This window comes from Macrobrachium nipponense, chromosome 29, assembly GCF_015104395.2.
Source record: "Macrobrachium nipponense isolate FS-2020 chromosome 29, ASM1510439v2, whole genome shotgun sequence".
Classification (NCBI taxonomy): Eukaryota; Metazoa; Arthropoda; class Malacostraca; order Decapoda; family Palaemonidae; genus Macrobrachium; species Macrobrachium nipponense.
Window position 1 is genome coordinate 537498 of NC_061092.1, and position 20426 is coordinate 557923.

General features: G+C 46.5%; 1 protein-coding gene across 1 annotated transcript in view; it reads right to left on the reverse strand.

Annotated features, from left to right (window-relative positions):
* Positions 1 to 20426, reverse strand: part of LOC135206032 (uncharacterized) — a 257788-nt gene that overhangs the window by 185505 nt on the left and 51857 nt on the right. The window contains exon 2 of the mRNA XM_064237203.1: positions 18965 to 19326. Coding sequence (XP_064093273.1) covers positions 18965 to 19326 — 362 coding nt within the window. The remainder of the gene's footprint in view (positions 1 to 18964; positions 19327 to 20426) is intronic.

A 20426-nucleotide genomic window follows, 5' to 3' on the forward strand; every position in this document is an offset into this window, starting at 1 on the left:
CTTGTTCCAGAAATCAGAAAGTGGAAAAAAAGGTCTTGCAAAGAAAAAAATGCATGGAAAGTTATAGAACTAAAAGTAAGATAGAAAAATGCAGAAACAAAAGATTATACAATCAAAAGAAAATGAAAAACGGGACTTGGAAGAAAAAACCCTATTAAATATCAAGCAAAACCCCAACTATTATACTCATATGCGAAGAAGATGAATAAAAGAAGAATAGAAATAGGCCCCTCTGAGAATTGAAGGGAGATTAACGAATGAAAAAAAGAAATTTGCAACATACTGGCAGAACGATATAAGAGAGAATTCACCCCTAGAATAGATAATGAAGATAATGATATAGAAGTAAGGGATGAAAATAGTGAATATTTAGCTGACATAGATATTAATGAAGCTGATATTGTGCAGGCTATTAATGAATTAAAAAATGGAGCTGCTGCAGGCCTGATGGAATTCCTGCTATTTTGTTAAAGAAGTAGTTCATTCTATCGCAAAGCCACTTGCAATATTATTAAGACAAAGTGTAGATACAGGCAAGATTTATGATGAGCACAAATTAGCATATATTACCCCTACTTTCAAAAGTGGATCAAGACTAGAGGCAAGTAATTATAGGCCTGTGAGTCTAAACATCACATATTATGAAAGTGTATGAAAGGGTAATGAAGAAAAATATTATGAAAACATTTTATAAAAAAATAATTTTGTTTAATAAAGGACACCATGGTTTCGTACCCGGAAAAAGTACACCAAACCCAACAACCGTTAAGTCCACCGTGAGAAACATATTCAAAAATATGAAAAGCGGAAAATGAAACAGATGTGGTTTATTTTAGACTTTGCAAAGCTTTTGATAAAGTAGACCATAATATATTAGCGAAGAAAATTAGAAAACACAATATCGTGGATAAAAGTAGGAGATGGTTAAAAGAATTTTTTACACAACAGAAAACGATAGTTATTGCAACGACGAGAAATCGGATGAAGCCAAGGTAATATCCGGTGTGCCGCAAGGTACGGTGTTAGCTGCAATCACTGTTTGTTATTATGATTGAAGACATAGACAATAATGTTAAGGATTCGGTAGTGAGTAGTTTCGCAGATGACACAAGAATAAGTAGAGAAATTACTTGTGATGAAAGATAGGAACGCTCTACAGAGACCTTAACAAAGTATAGATTGGGCAGAGGTAAATAGGATGGTATTTAACTCTGATAAATTTGAATCAATAAATTATGGAGACAGAGAAAGAAAGCTATATGGCATATAAGGGACCTAATAATGAGACCATCAACAATAAGGAAGTAGTTAAAGACCTTGGTGTGATGATGAATAGGAACATGTTATGCAATGATCAAATAGCAACTCTGTTGGCAAAATGTAAAGCAAAAATGGGAATGTTGTTACGGCACTTCAAAACAAGAAAAGCTGAACACATGATTATGCTTTATAAAACATATGTTCGTAGTCCACTTGAATATTGCAATATGATATGGTACCCCACACTATCAAAAGGATATTGCACAAATAGAGAGTGTACAAAGGTCCTTTACAGCTAGAATAGAAGAAGTTAAGGACCTAGACTACTGGGAAAGACTACAATTCTTAAAATTATATAGTGCTAGAAAGGAGAAGAGAACGCTACATGATAATTCAGGCATGGAAACATAGAAGGAATAGCAGAAAAATACATGGAAACTAAAAAATATCAGAAAGAGCAAGCAGAGGTAGATTAATAGTGCCCAAAACTATACCAGGAAAAATAAGGAAAGCACACAGGACATTAATCCACTACGCACCAGCATCGATAATGCAGCGTCTATTCAATGCGTTGCCAGCTCATCTGAGGAATATATCAGGAGTGAGCGTAGATGTGTTTAAGAATAAGCTCGACAAATATCTAAACTGCATCCCAGACCATCCAAGATTGGAAGATGCAAAATATACCGGAAGATGTACTAGCAACTCTCTGGTAGACATTAGAGGTGCCTCACACTGAGGGACCTGGGGCAACCCGAACAAGATGTAAGGTCTGTAAGGTAAGGTAAGGAGTATTAAGTTCAGAATACTCCTGGCGCCTGGGAGGAGTATAAGGTTCGGAATACTCCTGGCGCCTGTGGGAGGAGTATTAAGTTCAGAATACTCCTGGCGCCTGGGAGGAGTATCGAGGTCCGAAGACTCCTGGCGCCTGGCAGGAGTACGTCGCTCCAAATACTCCTGATCCTTGGAATGCGTATGGTGTTTAGTAGGAGTATTGATCCGGTAGGCGCTTTCCGTTTAACAAGCGCTCTACTCCTAACAGGATCTTCTTCTTCAGTTAACTCTTGGGGCTTGGTTGAAAATTTTGAATGTTGTACTGCATACTTTGCGCCTACTCGGAGCCTGGCTCCTGGGTGGAGCCGCACTCTTGACAGGAGTAACTTCCTTTCTTACTTCTCTCCTGTCTAACGCATTGCTTCCCCCAGAGATGGCCGCTTGTGCGACAACTCCCCTGTAGGGTGCGTCGCGCCCGACAGGAGATTCGGTATTTAGATCTTTTAATAGGAAGCCTATCATCCTTCTTACGAGTAGGCTCCTTATATAGAGCTCCTACTAACGAGGCTAATTGTTCTTGCATATTCATTAAAATTTTCCTGGTTGAGGAATCTTTCGAATCAGGAGAGGGAGATCTGGAAGGCGCTCTAGGATCTCCTCCAGACCCAGAGTCTGAATGTATTCTAGCCTTCTTTATTACCGAAGGCGCTCCTTCTTCAGAGAAGCGCTCGGGACTAGAATTGAGTTCATGTTCTTTCATACTCCTCTTCAGCGGACGGGAAAGTTTCGACTCCTTCCATCCTCTTCTCGGAGAGGGCGAACTAGAAGACGAAAAGTACTCTCGAAGGACGCTTTTCCTATAGCGGTCCTTGGCAGTTTGTGATATGATAGATTCTGCCGAAGGGACGCCTGATCGTTGGGGATTCTCCACAACCCCCGTACGGCTTTCGACTTTCCTTCTCCTCCGGGCCAGGGAGCTTGGAAGAGGTCTAGGGCCTGGGAGCGTCGCAGAGACGACCAGACGCCCCCTCCACTACACTGGGGACACTAATATCACTAGCGAAACCACATTCACTTTCCTTACCTTCCAATGCTGCCATTTTTTCCTGCATTTTCTGAAGGGAAGCTCTGAGTTCCACTATTTCCGAAGCAGAACTAGAGGGATTAGCAATTTGTGAACGGGCAGAAACAGAATGGGCATGATTATCAGAGGAAGAAGCTACAGAACTAGATAGTAAATCATGAGATGTAGACATTCTGCGGGTTTTATAAGCCGCCTTCCTCTCTCTATCTTTCTCTAACTTCTTCAAGTAAAGGAAATTAGATTCTCCACTCTTGTGCACTCAATTTCTCACACTCGTTACACGTATTCTCAATCGAGCATTCAACCATTCTACAACCACTACAAGTAGTATGAGGATCTACCGAAGCTTTCGGAATCCTCACCTTACAGCCCTCATTCACACACACTCTGAAACTAACACTAGAGTCAGACATATTCACGAATTCCAAAAACCAGTCCAAAAAATAGTCCACGATAGCGAATGCCCAAACACGATCCACGTACGTCACCAAATATCAGCGAGAGATGATCAAAAGTGTTGCGAAAAACGAATTCTAGTCAGGAGGAAGTAACAACAATGTTGATACCACGGCGACAGAGAGAATCTGATTAGAAAACGGGAATAGTTCCTAGTCCTGCCACCCGCCAGAGCAGGGCGGTAGATCACCTGACCTACCTGTAGCGAGTGCCGCGAAATTTGAATTTCTGTCGGGGACGACGGAGTCGATAGCTATGTATATATCTGACAGGTAAGTTGAATGTATGAAACATATATTTTCTGTTTGAGATATGTTTTGGTCGGAAAACGTTTTCTGACATTTTAACTGAATCTAGTAGTTTTTTCTGTTTTTAGAATTTTAACTTTTTTAAGGAATACACGTTTAATTGATAGAATTTAAGTTTTTACCTAAGATTTTTAATTTATTACTAATTCTTTTTAACTTACGTAGATTTATATATAGTTAATTCTTTTTATTGCTTAGATTTCATATATTTATTTATTTATTCATTCATTTTTTCACTTAGATTTAGTACTATATTTGAAGATAAACAGATATATATGTGTGTATGTGTGTATATGTATATTATATATATATATATATATATATATATATATATATATATATATATATATATATATATATCATAATATATATATATTATATTTTTTTTAGATTATTTATATCCCGATTTTTTTCGGGCCAGCCCTGTGAGAGTCAAGTTTGACTCATTGGACTGGTAAAACTCCTTTCTTTAATAATAATTTGCCTGTGACCAACTCTCCCTTAGTTTCCACTGGAGAGACCGCAGGTGAAGATGTCCGTGAGGAACTAACTTCTTGAGTGACGACAGGTGGCCGATCACGACTTGCCATTGCTGAGCTGCCTGTTCCTGCCGAGACAGGAACTGGACAGCTGCCTCCCTGAATTTGCTGATCCGCAAGTCTGCGGGAAAGACTTGCCCTGCTACCGTGTCGATCAGCATACCCAGGTACTTCATCTTCTGCTTGGGTTCGAGATCGGACTTCTCGTAGTTTATCACGATCCCCAGATCGCGACAAAACTCGAGGAGTCGATCTCTGTCCTGCAGCAACTGCGAGCGGGAGCTCGCCAGGACCAGCCAATCGTCGAGATACCTCAAGAGACGTATCCCGTGCGATTGGGCCCAAGCAGACACCAGAGTGAACACTCGCATGAACACCTGTGGGGCGGTTGACAGACCAAAGCAAAGTGCCCTGAATTGGTACACCGTCCCGTCGAAGATGAAGCGGAGGTACTTTCTGGAGGACTGATGGATGGGTATTTGAAAATTTGCATCCTTCAGGTCCACTGAAAGCATGAAATCGTTCTCCCTGATGGAGTCGAGCATGGATCGTGCCGTCTCCATCGTGAACCGAGTCTGGCCAACGAAACTGTTCAGGGGAGAGAGATCTATCACCGGTCGCCAGCCCCCCGATGCCTTCTCCACCAGGAAAAGGCGGCTGTAAAAGCCCGGTGACTGATCCTCTACGATTTCTACAGCTCGTTTGGTCAGCAAGGTCTTGATCTCCTGTCAAAGAGCGTTGTCCTTTGATGAACCCCGGACATAGGTTTGTAGATGGACCGGGTTGGAGATGAGGGGTGGCTGAGATTTGAAGGGTAGTAGATATCCCTCCCGAAGGACGTCTACTATCCAGGTCTCGGCGCCGTAGCGCTGCCAAGTTGCCCAATGGCTCGCCAGGCACCCCCCCACTTCCGGCAGCAGGTGGGGGGAACGCCGTCCCTAGCGTTTCCCACCTCGCTTCGACTTCTTCCCACCACCTCCTCGGGGAAAGGAGGGCTGGGAGGAGGGCTGATGTCGGCCTCCCTTAGCAGAAGTCGAAGCAGCAGGAGTCTTCACACGGGGCTTAGACGGGGCAACCGTCTCAGCAGCCAAGGAAGCGCTAGCTAAACTCTTAGGCTTAGCCTCAGTAGCTCGAGGTTGCCCAGAAACCTTTGAGACTGCCTGGTGAACCAGACGGTCACTGTCATCAGTGCGCCGTCTCTCCACCGCAGCGTCCACCATCTCTCCAAGAAAGAGAGAGGAGGAACTCCTAATAGGTCCGTTACGAAGACCGAGTGCCGCCTCACACCCAGCCCCCTTGGTCACTTGGGTAAGGACTGCGTCCCTACGACGAAGAACCAAGTTGGCCCACAGGTTAGCAGTCTGATGGGCGAGGTAAGAGATGGCTCTACCTCCAGACTGGCACAGTCTCCTGAAACGCCGGGTCGTCTTCGAGAGCAGAACTCCCGGAGTCGGCTGCGACCTTGGATACTGTGAGGGACCACAGATCCAACCAAGAGACGGCCTGGAATGCTGCCATAGCGGTAGATTCCAGGGCAAGTGCCTCCTGCTGCGAGAACCAGAGGTTCTCCGACAGGAGCTGCTGCAGGGACACACCTGGAATTAGCCTTGCTAGCTCCGGGTTAACCTGTTTAGGCGGTATCGGGTCTTCCGATGGCACGTAAAATCGCCTCTGACGCTGTATTGGAGGTGGAAGTAGCTTAGAAGACCGTCCTGACTTCAGCGAATCCTCTCGCCCTGAGACGAGATTCTCCACTTGGTCCAGGACCGAGTCAGCCAGCTCCGATCGCGGCAGACCCACCATCATCTTGGGTTCCCTCTTCGGGCCCCAAAATGACTCGAGCCGGGACTTGGGCTCAGAAGGTGGTAGCGGCGATCCTTCCCCAAGGCCGTTGTGCTGACGAATCAGCACAATGACCTCGGCAAAGTTCCTCTGGATCTCGGGAGTGACCGCGTCTTGAGGAGTAGGACCGTCCAGTCCCTCCAACAAGAACAGCTCTCGAGACCCTCCTCCTTCAGAAGGAGGAACAGCGACAGACCCCTCACGGTGGGGGAATGATTGAGATGGTGGATCATATGAGTAAATTTGCCTATGCGGTTCCCATCAAAGATAAGAGGAGTGAAACTATTGCACGGATGGTAGGGCAAGTGATGTTGCCTATGTGTGTGTGTAAGCCGGCAAAAATGTTGAGTGATAATGGGCCTGAGTTTGTGGGGTGGGAATTTGAAGAAATGTTGAAGGAATGGGGTATTGTCCATGTGTATTCTACTCCATATATGCCCAGTGCAAATGGTTTGGCGGAAAGGACTGTTAGAACGATGACTGAGATTTTGCGAATGATGAGTAAAGGCGACAATGATTGGGATATGTATGTAGGACGTGCAGTTTGGGTATATAATGCCACACTGCAGAAGAGTATAGGTGTAGGTCAATTGTCCTGCGTGTACTTGTTGTGTAAAGAAGAAAGTGTGACTGAGGGTGGATTTTGGCAGGTGGACCATTTAGGTTAATGTGGGGGGGGGGGGGGGGGGGGGGGGGGATTTTGCACTTTTTTTTTCTAGCTTGTGATCCCGCCACAACGGTCGCCTCCTGCTACTTGCGTGTACGTCCTGGCCGGTCCTAAAACCGTGCCTGGTGCGTACGGCGTTGCAGCAGGATCGCAAGGGACGCACCCCTCGCTCTTCCCGGCGTATCCCGAGGAAGTTGAAGGTACGGAGAGGCAGACCTGATGCTCCCTCCTTGCTCGCTGGCAGAACCAGCGTGCTTGGAGGGCTGCAGCCGATCACCAACCCGTGGTGGGGATCGAGCTGCAGGCCTGACGTCGACCCCGATCCCGTGCGTCATGACGAGCTGCTGCTGGTTGCCCTATCCGCCCGGTCCCGATGGGAGCGGCGGTCAGGCGACCTGCAGAGCTCGTTGTCGCGGTGAGACTGGTGAGCGTCCTCGCGGTGAGACCGATGAGTGTCCTCACGGCGCGTCGAACCGCTGGTACCAGCCGAGGCTGGTACCGACAGCCGGGGGGACCTCTTCCCAGCCTCAACCCGTGGCCAGTCGGAGACCGTCACGTCAGCCCGAGCTGCCGGCTGGTTGCTGCGAGAGCATCCGCTGGCCTGGCGAGAGTCGCCTGAGCGGCTCTCACCAGTCTTCTGCTCCGTGCCTCGGTCTTGACGTCGAGCGAACGCGGGTGTCGAAACCTTGGCTGCACGATCTCCCGCGGGAGACTGTACACTCGGTACTTCTCGCGAACAAGAAGCCGAGCCGGATCCTGGCTTAGCAGCAGAGCCGCTAACACCAGGCAAGGAAGTACTGGCCGAAGCCGGTACCCCTCTGGTCCCAGTCTTCTTCTTCTTTGCAGAAGGAGAGACGGGCCCTGCTCCCGAAGGAACAGGAGGACCAGCAGAAGAGCCCCCTGAATCGCCGGAGCGAGACGGGGCCTTAGAAGGTCCCGAAGGAGCCTTCTTAGGGGGGGAGGAGGCAACCTTCTTCTTCTTCGGCTTGGAAGCCTTGGAAGTCGAAGGGGGAGAGGAGGCAGAAGACGATGAAGACGACGACGACACCTTCCTCTTCTTCTTCCTCTTCTTCGTCAGGCTTCGCAGGACAGACGTCAGGTCTTCCATCCAGGATGGAACCAGGGCAGTTGCCGAAGCAACAGGGCCCGACTGCACCTGTACGGAAGGACCTGAGCCTGGAGCAGCACCACCACGAGCAGGAACGACGAGAGCAGGAGCAGCACCACCACGAGCAGGAACGACGAGAGCAGGAGCAGGAACAACAGGAGCGTCAACAGCGGCTGGAACAGCAGAAGCGGCATGAGTGGCTGGGCCAGCAACGGTGGTAGCGGCAGGTACGGCAGGTATGGCCGCAAAGTCAGGCGACCCAAGCGTCTTGTTCTCAGCCACCAACATTCTAGGCACAGGAGGCAGGTCCAGGGGGGAGCTTTATGGGCAGCGGAAGTCCAGGGTCGGCAGCACAAAGAAACCAGGAGGTGGCATGCCCCTCCTCGGTATGGCAGCGAGTGGCATCTGTACTGCAGCTGTCGGAGTCACCGAAGTCACATGAGGGGTGTAAACAAGGTGCGGAGGGGCAACGTACCCTGGAGTAGTGAGTATTGTTGCAGTGGTGGTCAACACACCATGTGTGACCACTGCCGACCCCGCCAACCGCTGGATCAACCCCTGGATGCTAGGCACTCCCTGCAGCCCCAGCGACTCCCGCACCTGCCCAAGGTCGTCTCTCGCGGAAGGCACACCTGCGGAAGCAACAGTCGGGTGAGTTAGAGGGGTTCCCTCGTGCTTGGGGGGGGACGAACCCCACCCAGAGCGGACGGAAGACCCCGAGTACAACTGCACATCCGGGTAGCGAGCGCCCTCCTCCACACTAGACGGATCGAGTGAGGAGCAGGACTCCGCTACCCCCCCCCCCCCCCCCGCAGGGGAAGGCGCGAAACGTGGGGGCTGACCAGGGGGTAGGAAGGAATACGAGGTGTCCGTCACCAAAGGAGTCGCTGGAGAGCTTTCCGACGACTCCTTTGCAGGCCTACGTCTCTTCCTACCCTCGTACAGAACCCACTGCGCCTTGGACCAATTCATACATGTAATACAAGGTTCGGCCTGGGAGCATTCTCGCCCCCGGCACCGCGTACACAATTCATGTGGATCTACGTCCACAAAGGAGCGAAATCCACCGTACTTACGCCCCTCCAGCCCGGGACACACTCTACGGGCAACTGGAGGGTGCGGCGAAAGCTCCATCTCTTGATCCATCTTTGTTTGTTTATTCACTGCACAATGAAATAAACAAAAGGAAAAAATGTTATTGTTATAATACAATTAAGTTTGTTCATACTTACCTGGCAGATATATATATAGCTGTATTCTCCGAAGTCCGACAGAATTTCAAAACTCGCGGCACACGCAGTGGGCGGCCAGGTGGTAGTACCCATTCCCGCCGCTGGGAGGCGGATATCAGGAACCATTCCCATTTTCTATTCATATTTTCTCAGTGCCACTGTCTCCTAAGGGGAGGTGGGTGGGCACTTAATTATATATATCTGCCAGGTAAGTATGAACAAACTTAATTGTATTATAACAATAACATTTTGTTCATGCAACTTACCTGACAGATACATATATATATAGCTGAATCCCACCTTCGGATGGTGGGAAGAGACAGATTAGGATTTGTAGAAACTTAAATTAAGTAGATGATGTACACCTTGTTGGTTCCTCACCTGTTTAGCAAAGTAGACTCTGTGATTACTGTCACTTAAGCCTGCTTGTGCTTAATCAGAGTTGCCAGCCAGGTGGAGACCTGTAGTGCTGGTGCGCTCTGGATGCTCTGTCAACGGGGACGTGACCTCAACGTGACAAGAACATCGAGCCATACATATGAGGGCAACGAAGCAACTGACCACCACCTGACCAACTATCCAAGACCCCCTGAACACTAAACTAAGAGATGGGAGGTCTTCACCAAAGACTCACCACAACCAAAAAACACAACAACTAAAAACTAACCTAAACCTAACTAAGGGATAGGGAGAGAGCTACCTTCAGCCCCCAAGACTGTGTCTGCAGAAACGTATGGCCCAAGAGAACAACAGTCCTCGTATATCGTTCTCACATCTCTCAAGTAGTGTGAGGCGAATACTGAGTTGCTCCTCCAAAAGGTGGCGTCAAGGATGTCCTTGATCGACATGTTCCTTTGGAAGGCAAGCGAGGTTGCGACAGCTCTGACCTCGTGAGCTTTCACTCGCAAGAGGCTCAAATCGGTCTTCTGGTAAGACGAATGAGCCTCTTTAATCACGTCCCTCAGAAAGAACGCCAAAGCATTCTTGGATAATGGTATATCGGGTCGTTTAACCGAACACCACAGATTATCTGAGGAACCTCGTACCTCCTTTGTCTTCTGAACATAAAACTTTAGAGCCCTGACAGGGCACAGGGCTCTATCAGGTTCTTGGCCCACAGGGCTTGTCATACCCTTAATTTCAAAGCTCCTTGGCCAAGGGTTAGACAGGTTTTCATTTTTTGCTAAGATTATTATTATTATTATAAAAGTAGTTTTACCAGACCACTGAGCTGATTTTCAGCTCTCCTAGGGCTGGCCCGAAGGATTAGATAAAATGCCAGGTCTAGCCCTTAGGCCAGAACTGGGACCAAATTGGTCATTCAGGATAAATAAAAAAAATTGCACAAAGGCAAACGCTTTCATACTAGAACACACACACAATAAATACATTTACTCATGTTCCCTTACATACATACTAAAACGGTATATTAAAATTTGGAATTAAGTTTTAAATTTTTGAAATTTTGTTTTAAAATTCACTAAAAAAACTTATATTTTATCAATTAAATTGCAGTTCCTCAGAAAAGTCAAAATTGGAACTACTGAAAATGTAAAAGATTCTGTCAAATTTCTTTATTGTTTTATTTCCAAAAGTTGACAGTCTCTGCTGGTCATAACTTTGGACACTCGCACAAGACATGTCTGACTGTTACCAACTCCTTGCACTCTGAACACTCTGGCGCAGGGTCGCGTGGGTTGCTCATCAAGTGCCCGTGTGTCAGACGAGTGTGGCCTATACGGAGGCTTGTCAGGATTACTTGAGCATGTCTCTCTCTTTGATATGCTGAACTCCATTTGTTAACATCCTGTTTTATTTGTTTTAATTTATTATTTTCAGGCTCTTCAGCCCATACGTTTTTGCCATTTTATTTACAATTATTGTTTTTATATATCTTATATAATCACTGGTGGGGATGTTTACATTTGCTTTTATCATTTGGACTGCTTCTTTAGCTGCTTTATCAGCCTCTTCATTTCCTCTTATCCCACATGAGCAGGGATCCAACATATTTCAATATTTTTGCCATTTTTATATAATTTGTGGAGTTCAAATTGAATTTGCTGTACAATATTATTTTTTGAATTGTAATTCTGAAGAGCTTCTATGGCACTTCTCGAGTCACTAAAAATCACAAAATTATTAATTGAAGTTTGCTTTATAATTTTTGATAGCTACTTTAATTGCACACAACTCTGCTGTGAAGACTGAGGCATGATTGGGTAAAGAAAATTGATATGTTTTGTTCTGCGATATAGCTGCATATCCTACGCCATGTTGCGATTTGGACCCGTCGGTATATATTGCATAATGTGAACTTTTTGTCTTATATGTTCTATGGTTTTTTGTTTATGGTGTTCTGGGGTATATACGGAACTTTTTGATAAATATTTCAAGTGAGTGCAAGTCTTTACTTTAATCATAGTCCAATGAGGTGGTAACTTTACTATTGGAGGTACTTGTATATTTATATTTAATGACTCGAACAGTCTATTAGTTCTAATTGGGAAAGGTGGTGAATGATTGTTTATAAAGACATCCCTTAACTCAAATAGACTTTTAGTTGGTGAATCACTTGCCTTGATTCTTAATGCACTTTTCATGGTTATGAATTCTCTATGGAGGGATAGTGGCAGTTCGCCGCATTCAACTTGTACAGAGGAGACTGGCGAGGATCTAAATGCTCCTGTGCATATTCTTAGGCCTTCGTTGTGAATTGGGTCTAATATTTTCAGTGCTGCTTCTGAAGCTGACCCGTATATTTCACTTCCATAATCAATAATTGATAGCACTGTTGCTTTATAAAGTATAGTAAGAGTATGTCTATCTCATCTCCCAATTTGTGTGAGAGAGTTTTTTAATTAGGTTTAATGCTCTTTTGCATTTTTGATTTTATGTAATTATATGGGTTTTCCAGTTGAGGTTGTGCATCAAATATTAAACCTAAAAATTTTGCAGTTTGGCTAATTGGTATATTATGGTCTAAGGACTAAATCTAAGTTCCAAGAAGGAGGCCTCGTCTGAGGTATCTTGGTAGTCTCAAACGATCTCAAGAGATCGTGAAGATCTCTGTTGTCAGTAAGGTCTAGGCCTCTGTGTCGGAAGACTGCTGACAGCATACTCTTATATCCCTTGATGGTCGGGACTGCCAGCTTCTGCACATTCCTTAAAAATAGCAGGAAATCGGCTATCTGGCTCACAGAGGTAGTGGAAGAGAAAATTCCCTCCTTTCCTGAAGGAAGCCCACTTCAACTGGTAAACAGCTCTCGAGGAAGTCCTCCTTGCGTTGGCGATCGCTTTCGCAGCTGCTTTAGAAAAAACCTCTCGCTCTGGCCAACTTTTCGATAGTCTGAACGCAGTCAGACCCAGAGCGGAGAGGTTTCGGTGATATCTTGCGAAGTGGGGCTGTCTGAGTAGATCTTTCCTCCAGGGCAACGTCCTCAGAAAGTCTATGAGGAAGGACATTACCTCCGTGAACCAATCCTTCGCGGGCCACATCGGGGCGATCAGGGTCAACCTCGTCCCCTCCGATGCCGCGAACTTCCTTACGACTTCCCATGATCTTGAATGGCGGGAAGGCATACAGGTCCAGGTTCGTCCAGTCCCAGAGCAGAGCGTCTATAGCGACTGCTCCCGGATCCAACACAGGGGAGCAATAAAGAGGCAACCTCTTCGTCCTCGACATCGCAAATAGGTCGACTAAAGGACGTCCCCACAGTCTCCATAGTTCTCAACAGACGTCCTGGTGCAGCGTCCATTCTGTCGGCAGGATCTGATCCTGTCGGCTGAGAAGGTCTGCTCTGACGTTCTGGACTCCTGCGATAAATCTCGTCAGGATCCTGATTCGCCTCGCATCTGCCCACAGCAGAATCTCCCTCGCTAAGCAAAATAGAGGACGGGAGTGTGTACCTCCCTGATTCTTTAGGTACGCAAGGGCCGTGGTGTTGTCCGAGTTGACTTGGACAACTTTTTCTGCAACCTTTTGCTGGAAGAAACTGTAGCGCCAGGAAAACCGCCGCTAGTTCCTTCACATTGATGTGCCGGAGGACACCTGTTTCCCCCACCCCCCTCCAGGCGCCTGACACTTTCTTCCCCTCCTAGTGTTGCCTCCCCATCCCGACACCGAGGCGTCGGAAAACAACACTAGGTCGGGGCTCAGAAGCTTTAGGGACAACCCCAATCTCGAAACTTCCGAGGATCTAACCACCATCTTAGATGGTTTTTCAACCGATTTGGTGATCATAAAGGTCGCATCCAGATCCTCTTTGACTCTCCTTCCTCTGCCAAGAAAAACTGAGAGGCCTGAGGTGTAGTCTTCCCAGGAAAACAAACTTTTCCAGTGAGGAATGGTCCCCAGCAGACTTCATCCACTCCCTCGCCGAGCAAGCTTCCTTCCCCAGGAAGGGCCGAAACTCTCTCTAAGCCTTGCAGCTGTCGTTCCTGGGACGGAAACGCTCGAAAAGCCACTGAATCCATCTGAATCCCCAGTATACACGATGGACTGTGTTGGGGTCAGATGCGACTTTTCGAGGTTGACCAGAAGTCCCAGGGACCTCCTCGCCAAGGCTAACGTGAAGTGAAGGTCCTTCAGACACTTCTCTTCTGACGATGCTCTGATAAGCCAATCGTCGAGATACAGGGACACTCTTATCCCTGCAGAATGTAACCATCTCGCTACGTTCTTCATGAGCATGGTAAATACCATCGGAGGAGCCGTGCTTAATCCGAAACAAAGGGCTCGGAATTGCCAAACTTTGTCCTTTAACACAAACCTCAGAAACTTTCTTGAAAGAGGGTGGATAGGAACGTGAAAGTATGCGTCCTGTAGGTCCAAGGACACCATCCAGTTCCGCGCCCGTCTTAAGGCTCCTAGAACCGACTGAGGCGTTTCCATCTTGTTTTTATTTTTTTCTTTTCTATGAAAAGATTCAGCCTGCTTACGTCCAAGACTGGACGCCACCCCGACGACTGCTTTGGTACCAGGAAAAGTCTGTTGTAATATCCTGGTGACCCCAGGTCTAAGACCTGTTCCACCGCTACTTTTCTTGATCATTTGATCTAAAAGATCGAAAAGAATCTGACGTTTTCTCCCCTTGATATGACGGGGAAAGATCTCTGGGAGTTGTGGATAGAGGAGGAGGGTCCAAAAAGGGGATCTTGTACCCCTGTTCCACTATCTTGAGGGACCACGCATCTGTATCTCTCTCTCCACGCCCTCGCAAAGAACTTTAGCCTGGCTCCGACCGGCATCTGAAGGACTTGATTTTCACTTAGAGGATTTAGGCTTGAAGGAAGCTCTTCCTCTTGAAAGCCCTCTCCCTCGAGGAGCAGCTCTCGAGGGAGGAGCGACACGAAAGGTTTAACCTTCCTAGGTGGTCGTCCAAAAGACGAGTAGTAGGGACTGCGGGACGCCTTGAAGACTGGGCCAAGAGGTCCTGGGTAGCCTTTCTCCCTGTAAGCTCACTGCCAGGTCCTTTACCATAGCCTGGGGGAAGAGATGGCTCGAAAGAGGCGCAAAGAGAAGCTCCGCTTTCTGCGTTGTAGAAACAGACCTAGCCGTAAAGTTGCAGAAAAGCGCTCTCTTCTTGAGAAAAGCAGTGCCGAAATGAGACACTAACTCTTCCGAACCATCCCTGACGGCCTTGTCCATGCAGGATAACACATTGGACAGCTCCCCCAGACTTAACGAGTCAGGACTCCTAGATTGAAGATCCAGGACTCCCAAGAAACCCAGTCCCTAGAAAGTTAAAGACCTCAAGAGTCCTTAACAGTCCTTTCATGTGATGATCAATCTCCGTTGGCGTCCACGAAATCTTAGCAGTCGATAAAAGGGACCTCTTCTGAGCATCGACCAGACTAGCAAAGTCCCCTTGGGAAGACGACGGGATCTTAACTCCTTCTTCTCCTTTGGTCTCATACCAGGTGCCGCCTTTCCCACAGAGTCTTGAAGGAGGAAGGGCGAAAGTCGACTTGCCCTGATCCTTCCGACGTTCCATCCAATCTTGGAACTTCTTAAACGCCCTCTTAGTGGACAAAGAAGTTTTCATTTCCACAAACTCCGGAACCTTGCAAGACTTAGATGACGAAAACTGAGAGGGTGGAGACTTGGGAGCTGCAGGCTGGAACTTCTCTCCAAAAGAAGAGCGTAACAACAGTCAAACCAGCACTTTGTAATCTGACACAGACGAAACCGAAGGCTGTTCCTCCTCAACTGAGTCCGCCGGACTACTAAGCTCTCCTTCCTCCCTAAGAGGTGGCAAAGGAGATTGCACCTCTGGAGAGGGAGTGCCCACGGGTCTAGCCCTAAACAACGGCTTTTCGAGGATTAAGTGTAGCGTCTTCTTCAAAGCGACCGACTTCTGTCGATCCTTAGAGCTCGAAGAACGAAGAGCGTCTTGACCGCGCTGAGCGTCAAGAGAGGCTACTCTAACTCGCTCTAGAGGAGCGTCCTTACGCTTTCCGCTAAAGCGTCTAGCTTTCGCTTTCAAAGCGTCCTTCTGGGCGCTCTCGAAAGCCTTCTCAAAAGGCAAAGCGTCTAGCAAAACGTCCCGACGAGCGTCCTCAAAAGTGTCCTGCCGAGCGTCCTCAAAAGCGTCCTCCAAGGCGTCCTGCCTAGCGTCCTCAAAGGCGTCCTGACGCGCGGGCTGATCAGGACGTCGAGAGGGAAGAAAAGCGTCCTGTCCACGAGACTTCCTACCCGTAGAACGAGAACGAGGAAGCTCCGAAGGAGAAGCAAGCGGAGACAGAGATGAACGAGGAGACGGAGAAGGGGACTGCCTCGTCCTCTTGACAGGCAGTCTGGCGTCCTTCCTACGCTTAGGCTCGACTGCTGCTGGCGAGTCTTCTGAGCCATTAAAAGCTGACAATTGGTCTTGAAGAGACACAAGAATATTCTTCGTTGGTGAAGAAACTAGGAGGTGAAGGGCTGAACCTGCGAGAAGACGAGGGGCGAGGGGACGCCCTCCTTCCTTCTCACAGGTACAGCAACCTGCCTCTCCGAAGCGCGAGAGAAGCGCTTCTCAGCGTCGTCCTCAGACGACGTCCTACCTCTCTTCTGTGGAGGAAACGCGTCATACGACGCAGGAGAAGACCGCAACGATAACGGAGAGAGGGGACGTGAAGCGTCCTCCCTCGGAAAAGTCCTTTTCAACGGACGCGAGTCTCTCCGAGCGCTCCACCCCTTGCGCGGGGAGGGCGCCTCGGAGGACGAAAAACAGTCCTTAAGGATGCGAGCCTGAGCACGCTCCTTGGCAGCCTGGGAACTAACAACAGGTCCTGCCGAAGGGACGCCAGATCGGTGGGGAGCCCCCGTAACCCTCTTGCGGCTTTCGACATACCCACTCCCTGAGTCCTGGGAGTCCGATAGAGGTCTAGGCCTAGAGGAATTATGGGCCGATCTGACACGGCCCCTCCACAACACTAGGGCACGATCACACACTTTACTTGAGCCGTTTTTCTAAGGCCAACACTTTGGACTCTAGAGTGCGTAACGACTCTAGAATCAGAGAAAGGGCATTACCTTCTCCAGACACAGAATCAGGGCCCTCAGGCAACAACACAGGATTAGGTGAAGCAAATTTTACTGGTGTTAATATAGGTGAAATGTTACTTCCCTTACCTTTCGTAGAACCGCTCTTGGAGGAAGACCTCCTGATCCTATCGCGTTCCAACTTACGCCGATAGGACTCATACACCTTCCATCCCTCATCAGTCAAACTTTTGCATTCAATGCATCGATCATCCAACAAACAAACATGTCCCCTACACCCCATACATACTGTGTGGGGATCTACCGATGATTTCGGTAGCCTCACCTTGCAATCACTCTTCACACACACTCTGAAGCTCACTGAACTTGATCCAGACATCACGTTCACAGAAAAGCCAATCCAAAATAAAAAAAACAGTCCACTATCGCGTATGCCAATCCAACAATCCAGAGTCAATAACCAAAAGTCAATCCAGATACTTAGAACGAGTCAAATCCAAAAATCCTAGGCGGAGGTCTGTAAACAGTTGTTTACCGACCGGCGACAGAAAAAATATGAATAGAAAATGGGAATGGTTCCTGATATCCGCCTCCCAGCGGCGGGAATGGGTACTACCACCTGGCCGCCCACTGCGTGTGCCGCGAGTTTTGAAATTCTGTCGGACTTCGGAGAATACAGCTATATATATATCTGTCAGGTAAGTTGCATGAACAAACTGTATTTACAAGTTTCTTTCACTCTACAGACAAACCAAAATAAGGATATAATTTCAACCAAAGCATACGACGAGTAGCGGGCAGAGCGATGACGAGCACGTCTTGACACACCACGGCCGAAAGCAAAAGTGATTCTTACCTCTCAGGCGCACGCACTGTCGGACAAGCAGTTAACTACCGTTCTCCCCTTGTTCGAAGCTTACGACCGTTTCAGCTGCCGCTAGCTACTTCCTATTGTTAAAGGACCGAGGGTTTGTATTACGTATCGGAACAACTGGGATTTGTCAACAGAATCGCCTGAGGGGGCGACTGCTCGTGGGCAGACCCCACTAACCTCCCTTAGGCTACCAGTATGCCTCCTCCCAGGTTCTGGGGAGTTTGACAAGGACCTTTGCCTAGGAGAATCAGTGGGACGAACAGCCAACTCCTCCACAACACTTACACTTGCACTCACTTCACCACTTACCTTGTCCATTAGAGTTTTTACGGACGCTCCTAATTTCTCTATTCGCTTGGAGCATGATCGAAAATTTCTGATCGACTCTTGCCTCTAAATTGGCCACAGCATCGGGTACGGGTGTGAGAGAGCCAAGATTAGGACTGGGAATGACAGGTGGAGGGGAAGGTTCAAAAAGAGACAAATTATCATTAGACAATTCCTGATTAATTAAGATTTTTGCTTTAGCTCTAGCAGACGCTTTTCTCTTTTTATCTCTCTCTAACTTGTTCGTGTAACTAGTCAAGATCTTCCAATTTCTTTTATCCCAATTAATTCACTCCCCACAAGTTTCATCTGGTGTACAAGTCTGTCCCCTACAACCTGTGAAAATTGAATGTGGATCATTACCCACTTTAGCGATCCTAGTATTGCAGCCTTTACTACAATACCTAATCCCAGATGAACTAGTGTCTGACATTATGTAGACCAATTCAAAACTAGTGAATTTCGGTGCAAAAATATTTAAAACTATTATCAATTCCTGAATAGCTATCACCGAAAACAAAACTTCCAATATTCAGAGTACTTCACCAAATAACTCCAACAAAGAGCGACGGCAAAAAATTCCAAAAATTCCGCTGCTACTGAAACTGTGTTGACAGTACCAGCCGGCAGAAAGAACTGATTTTCAGACGGTGTTGGTTCCTCACTTCCGCGAATTTTAAAAATTCTAGCTGCCGACGGTTTTAGAAACTATAGCTATGTAACTACTTGGTAAATTGCATACATAAAAATATGTTTTATTTTGTCAAAACCATTTTTTTTCATTTATAGTACGTAAATAACAGAAAAAACTATAACTGTACAGTAGCCACCCACTTGTGTCCAAGATCTTAGTTACCATATCGAGTCAAATTATAAGAGCTATATTTCTAATGAAATCGGAGACATAAAATACACTAATGATCTAGGCAATATCACCATAAAATAGTAATTTAAACTGACAAAAGCTAATCATAACATACAACACAAACAAGTATACTACTCACAGACGAAGGGCGAGATACACCTGGCTGAGTCAAATGATCATTATTCCCTTTGGAATTATCTATGTCATCACCTTTTGCTGGTTCTGAGATCTCTTTCTCTCTAAATCCCTCAGATTTATTTTCCAAACAAGCTTCAAACTTTTGAACTTTAGCTGGTATTTCAGAGTTTTTACTTAACAACTTTCTCTTGAGGAATGGTACAAATGGCAACTGTTCATTCTTTTTAACAGGTTCTGTAAGGAGCTTCAAAGCTTCCTTTTTGGCCTCTGTGTAATTACTAAACACATTACGACACGAAAAACAAATGAAAACAAGTTCTTTCTTCATAGGTGATATAGATATGTCGAGCATTTCCAGAAGTCCTGAAAAAGAAATAAAAAGTTAAAGGGGCAAAATAAAACCACCCATGCAAAACAATCCACATACAGTACAAGTTTTCACCAACAATAGCTTGTTCCTGAAATAAGTAATATATCTTCTAGTTTCTTAAATGAATGAGAGCTATAGGAGTCAAGAAACACTAAAGCAGGAGAATTCCTAAGCTTAAACACGGAAGGAAAGAAAGTTAATGAATCAGGAAATTTGGGGATTAATGTCACTGATTTTCAGTGAATTAATGTAAGGAGGGGTCAGATGGGTGTTACAAGCTATTTGGTATGAGATGTAACTTTGCAAAAGTGTGTTAGAAGACAAAGGTATATGTGGGGTCAATAATAAAATAAAGTTTTGATTCATTCCTATCCTGTAGTGAGACGAGACACACACCTATAAAACCTGGGATAAAGAAAAGAAAACATGGCATATAAATATTAAAAATGATATTGTTATGATACAATAAAGTTTCATACATACTTACCTGGCAGATATATACTTAGCTATCGACTCCGTCGTCCCCGACAGAAATTCAAATTTCGCGGCACTCGCTACAGGTAGGTCAGGTGATCTACCGCCCTGCTCTGGGTGGCAGGACTAGGAACCATTCCCGTTTTCTATCAGATTTTCTCTTCCACCTGTCTCCTGCGGGGAGGCTGGGTGGGCCATCAATCGTATATATCTGCCAGGTAAGTATGTATGAAAATGTTATTGTTATAATACAATTAAGTTTGTTCATACTTACATGGCAGATATATATATATAGCTGTATTCTCTGAAGTCCGACAGAATTTCAAAATTCGCGGCACACACAGTGGGCGGCCAGGTGGTAGTACCCATTCCCGCCGCTGGGAGGCGGATATCAGGAACCATTCCCATTTTCTATTCATATTTTATAGTGCCACTGTCTCCTGAGGGGAGGTGGGTGGGCACTTAATTATATATATCTGCCAGGTAAGTATGAACAAACTTAATTGTATTATAACAATAACATTTTGTTCATGAAATTTACCTGTCAGATATATATATAGCTGAATCCCACCTTTGGAGGGTGGGAAGAGAAGAGACAGAATAGGATTTTAGGAAACAA